At 40.1% G+C, this 5616-nt stretch overlaps 1 protein-coding gene across 1 annotated transcript; it reads right to left on the bottom strand.

Moving 5' to 3' along the window:
* Window positions 1-224: 224 nt before the first annotated feature.
* LOC120548429 (G-protein coupled receptor 4-like) lies at window positions 225-3855 on the bottom strand. Its single transcript, XM_039784691.1, has 4 exons — window positions 3795-3855; window positions 1829-2014; window positions 1270-1457; window positions 225-753 (listed from the first exon to the last, which is right to left on the bottom strand). Exons 2-4 carry the CDS (start codon window positions 1997-1999, stop codon window positions 225-227), a joined length of 888 nt encoding a protein of 295 aa, XP_039640625.1. The 5' UTR covers window positions 2000-2014; window positions 3795-3855.
* Window positions 3856-5616: the final 1761 nt, after the last annotated feature.

The following is a 5616-nucleotide window of genomic DNA, read 5'->3' as shown; positions in this document are numbered from 1 at the left end:
TTGTAGTCTGGACGGACGCACGTCAGTCAGTTCAATCTGACCATTCACACAGACATGCCCACTGTGTGTGAATGGTCATGTAATACGTGTTGTCAGACGCGTTAACATGGACTGAGATTAGTTCTGCTACTGGAGCTAAAACTCGTGTGTGGACGGAGATCTTCTTGTCTCAAAATGCTACTTAAAAGCAGTGTGGATTTAGCTTGAGTCCATTTTTTCTAGTTCTAAACATTAGTGCTGTTTTCCAGAGTGCTGACATCTTTGTCTTCAACTCTGCAACAACACACAGAGGCCAAAAGCTTGTCTAGGGCCCCTTTCTTCATGAAAATATACAGAATCAAGTCTGCAAGAGGATTCAGCTTAAGAAACGCACGAGGGTCCAAGAGAGGCTTAATTAGTGATTTGTAATTTGTGTAATTCCATACTATCGAACACACGATGTAGGGCAGGAAAAGCAGCGTGTAAATTAGCAGCATCAGGACCAAAGTTGCTACAATTCGTTGTTTTTCCTCAGGCAGGATCGAGACGGAGGCAGACAGGACTTTGAGAGTCGCACAGCAGAAGAATATGAGAAGTGGGAAGGGAAGGAGCAGAAAGACAGTGGAGATGATTTGTGGAATGTAAACATTAACATCAAAAAATAAAGAGAAAAAGAAGAGAGAAGGAAGGACCCAGGCCACGACACAGATCACCACAGTGGACTTGGTGGTTCGTCTGCAGCGGTACCACAGTGGGAAGACGATCAGCAAATACCTGAAATACAAGATAAACAGCCTCAGATTTCAATAATACAACAGTCAGACACAGAAGGAGCTCCACATGCTGGATCAATGTATTCTCATCAATAGGTTAGTACGATCCAGTACAAAAATGTGTATGATATCCTACGAAATTAAGCGGCCAGCTATAGAGCTGACAAAAGGTGACTTTGAGCCATGTTGTGTCGAAGTCTATTATCCCGTCGAATACTGTTTCCCTGCTGTTAAAATGCATAGTGTCACCCTTTCGTAGTTAAGATTAGGGATAACATTTGGTTCAGGTCTAGGTAGGAGAAAACAGATCTCCCCCCTCTTTAAAGCCCTGTGTTTTAGGAGGCAAACATCCCCCCCGAACTCCTCCCTACGAGGATCTTCACGCTCTTATACAGCAGCAGTCAATGTACTTCTGACAGTAAAATATACTAGAATACATACCAATTACAGAGCATTACTTTTCAGAGCTATATGTATGAATGGTACATGAGAACAGCCTGGCTGGATAGATAGATACCTTTCCAGGGCGATGCACACCATAAAGAAAACACTGGTCATCAGACTGTAGCTGTAAATATCGCTGCCTATCAAGGATATCATAAAGCTCGTAGTTTGTGCCACGTCACAGATCATGCAGCAGAGCTGGATGAGGTCAGAAATCAGAAGGTTCATGACGTAGATCGGAGCAACGTGATCATTTCGTACCTGCAGGAAAGTAAATCAGAGTTAATCTGAACTCTCTGCTCAGCAGTTGTAGTCAGGCAACCAGTCATTTTTTACATCTTTTATCAAACTCTTTTGTGCTCTCAGGAACATCAGATATGAAAACATATTCTCACTCCCAACTCGTCAAATACTGACACTTGGTCAGGACCCTATGGTGTAATCTGTCAACATGCAGGGTAAGACCACTTAGGGTCAGGGAAAGATCATGGCTGGGGTTACTAAATGGACGTTTAGGTGACCCACAGGACAAAAAGAGGACAGGAAGCTCTGAAACTTGGAGCCCAACCCAGATGTAGATCCTTTACAGACACATACAGTAAATCAATAAATCTCATTCTTAATGTTCATACCTGAGAGTAGAGAGAGTAGATGGCGATGAGGGTCAAAAGAAGGCCGATGCCAATGATGATGCACGTCAGCACATATGTGATGAAGTCAGTGTAATTATTATTATAGCCTAATGGTATTGGAGGTAGAATGGTGAGGATGCTGTTGTCCTGTGTAGTGTTGTTAACGTCCATTCTTCAGAGGGTAACCTGTAGGGAAGGAGATCAGGTTATAGAAAGGACTTTTGGAATTTCAAAATCTTTGAATAAATCCAAATTTTAGCAGAACATTGTCCCAGGAACCTTTGTTAGAGCAGATTTGTAGTTTCTTTTGTGTGATAGTTTTGTGTCTTTTGTTGTTTTTTTATAGTTTGTTTTGCGTTACCTTCTCATTACCTAATTCCCTTCTCATTCCCCTCTCGCATTACCTCCCTCTCATTCCCCCTGCTCTGGTGTTACCCCTCTCATTCCCCCTGCTCTGGTGTTACCCCCTCTCATTCCCCCTGCTCTGGTGTTCCCCCTCTCATTCCCCCTGCTCTGGTGTTACCCCCTCTCATTCCTCCTGCTCTGGTGTTACCCCCTCTCATTCCCCTTGCTCCTAGCGGCAGAAAATTACAATCTGGACGTTTAAGAAAAATATTTTCTGTATTACAAGTTTTCTGAAATGTTAGCAATAAGGAAATACTTGTAATTTTAGCTAATAATCATATTATCAGAAGTATCTGGACTTTGAAGAGACATTGCTGTAAATTGGGCCGATTCAAAAGAAAACAACATACTGATTTAGATGATTTGAACGATTTTGTGCATAATTAAAAAATGTTTTGGCATTTGAAGTTTTCTGAAATCTGATGTTTAAAGATGCAAATGAGGCATTATATAATGCTAACTTTTGGTGATTTTAGGAGAAATCTACAGAAACAAACAAAGTGTAGTAATATAAATGTTTTCTTCGATTAGTCTGAAAAATGACATCTGATGGAAAATAAAAAATTATCTTTTTCCTGTTTTTTTCTTCTCATTTCACATTAATCATTAACTGACTGTATACTGCCTCTGGTTATATAACACATTATCAACCTTTTCTTTCTTTACGTTCTCCTCCTCCTTCTCCTCTCCTCTCTCCTCTCTTTCTCCTTTTCTCTCTCTCTCTCTCCACTCTCTCCTCACTCTCTTCCTCTCTCTCCTCCTCTCTCACTCTGCTCCTCTCTCCTCCTCTCTCCCTCTCCTCCTCCTCAGATCTCAGCTGTCATAATTTCCTGGAAATCAACATCAGTATCAACATCAATAACTATAATAATCATTTGTAAAATGTACTCTAGATATATGGACTCCTATCCTGACATGTCTAAACACTACTTTCTCATTCATTGATGTTATTATATATCATTTTCTTCTTTCATTCTTCCTCTACCAAAGATTTATTTACTTCAAAACACTGTATCTTTTATTTTAAATTCTCACAGTGAAACACCCAAATGAAATGGACAAAGCTGTCTGCTCGTTACAGTTTCCATTTTCATTTCTATGTCTGTTTACAGCTCTTATTAATTGTGCGTCATTATGTTCTTCCTTTAGCCAATTTATTTATATAACCCTTGTGTTGTCTTCTGGTTGACCGTGCAACTTTTAGTTTTTCTGGGTCAAAATTTTAAATTAAAAACATTTTCAACACTTTTGTCACTTTCCCCTGATGTTTTGGTCAGTTTTATCCAAGCTCAGTCACAAACACACACACACACACACACACACACACACACACACACACACACACACACACACACACACACACACACACACACACACACACACACACACTTCTTTATAATTCTCTCAGTAAAACACCCACATAAAATATTCTCTACAGCTGCCGTCCAAATCTGTCTGCTCGTTACAGTTTCCATTTTTATTTCTATGACTGTTTGCAGTTCTTTCATTCTTGTTTAATAATCTCTCTTTATAAGAAAATGAGTAATGTTTTAAAGTGTACCTTTTGAAAGCTGTGAGCCGAGCTGAAAGAGTTGTCAGAAGTTGTGTCCTCTGCCGTCTCCAGTCAGTACGCTGACATGGATGATACTCTACCTCCTGTTTTGGGAGGAGAGGCGTGGTAGAGGGCGTGGTGATGGTGATCTAGCAGAGCAGACACCTTTGTGCAAAGGATGAGAGCCATGGTCATTATGTGTCTTTTTATGGTCCTATTGTGTCTTTTTATGGTCATTATGTGTCTGTCATGAGTCATATTGAGTCTTTTGCAGTCATATTGTGTCTCTTTGCCTATGTCTTGTATATGTGTACACATATATTCAGTACTGCTGTGAGGTCTTTACCTTCAGCCAGGTGTTTCAGTGATTTAATGTAAGGTTTAATATAAATGGATACTCGTCTCCCCCTGAGACCAGAGAGAGCTGGATTAAATTTTTCTTTTACTTTCTTTTGGCTGTAGGCTCTAGCCTCTGGCCAAAAAAGACTCTGATGATGCAAAATTACAATTTTTGCATCATCTGAGGTTATTTTTCCAGACCCACAATCCAGCTCTCTCTGGTCTCAGGGGGACATGAGGGGGGGGAAGCACGGTCATTAGAAAATACTACCGGGTTTCTACTGATACAAAGATTAATGCTAATCAAACATTACCTGACTGTGTACTTTCTCTGGTTATATAGCACGTATAAACACAATGGTATTTGCATACCTCAGCTGTCATCGTTCCCTGGGAAACATCATCAGCAATAACATGGAAAGGATTGGAGCCATGGTCATTATGTGTCTTTTTTTGGTCATTATGTGTTTTTTATGGGTTAGGGTTAGTGTCTGCTCATATGAATGGACCAATCACAGTGTTCTGTCTGTAATGTTGGGTTACACCAGATCACTTGTGATTGGTCCCTGCAAAACAAAAAACAATGACATCAATCTTTACTAAGCAGGCATGAACATGAGAGAGAGTGTGTGTGTGTGTGTTTGTGTGTGTGTGTGTGTGTGTGTGTGTGTGTGTGTGTGTGTGTGTGTGTGTCTGTGTAAAAACATATTAGAGCCTACTAATTAAGATCTATTTAAGTCTAAAAGAACATTTAACCCTTGTGTGGTCCTTCGGGTCCCAGTGACCCGTAGGACAACACAAGGATTATGTACTTCCCTTTACTTTGTTGAGAATTGCTCTCTAAACCCTGTTTCTTGTAAAGTAAGTAAGTAAAGTTTATTTCTAGAACACATTTAAACACAGTTTAAGCTGACCAAAATGCTGTACAAACAAGAACTAAGGTGCTGTATTAACCCTTGTTTAGAGAGCAATTCTCAACAAAGTAAACGGAAGTACATAATCCTTGTGTTGTCCTTCGGGTCACTGGGACCCGAAGGACAACACAAGGGTTAATATTTGTTGACATTGTTGACATTTTATTGCCCTATCTTTACCCTTTCCATATTTTGACCATTTGATCCAATTCTTAAACCCACATTAGCTCTGTTTTCTGTTCTGAAATGTCTCTCTTTCTCTCATCTGTATCCAGATACTTTTCAGCACACTTATCAAATGCAGTGAGCTTGTTCTGGAAATGTTTTTAAAATGTTACTTTTAAGGATTTGTGACCATAGCTAGTCTACAGAAGGTTTGGCAAAATGTACAGGATAAAGCGCTGGGCAGCAGCCTTACGTTGGCTGTGACGCTCATTTTACTCAACTTAAATGTTACGTAAATGGAGAATGAAAGACTCAAATGGTGACCTTTGGAAATGACGACGCACATCTACAAACTACAACACCTTAGGGACCGTCTACAAACTACAACACCTTAGGGACCGTCTACAAACTAC

The sequence above is a fragment of the Perca fluviatilis genome, chromosome 19 (assembly GCF_010015445.1).
Source record: "Perca fluviatilis chromosome 19, GENO_Pfluv_1.0, whole genome shotgun sequence".
NCBI lineage: Eukaryota > Metazoa > Chordata > Actinopteri > Perciformes > Percidae > Perca > Perca fluviatilis.
This window is presented reverse-complemented; position numbering and strand designations above follow the sequence as displayed.

Coding starts and splice junctions, on each gene's coding strand:
- LOC120548429 (XM_039784691.1), bottom strand. CDS start 1,999: ATGGACGTTAACAACACTACACAGGACAACAGCATCCTCACCATTCTA. Junction 1,458..1,828: donor TCTACTCTCTCTACTCTCAG/GTATGAACATTA, acceptor ACTTTCCTGCAG/GTACGAAATGATCACGTTGC. Junction 754..1,269: donor GTGTGCATCGCCCTGGAAAG/GTATCTATCTAT, acceptor CTTGTATTTCAG/GTATTTGCTGATCGTCTTCC.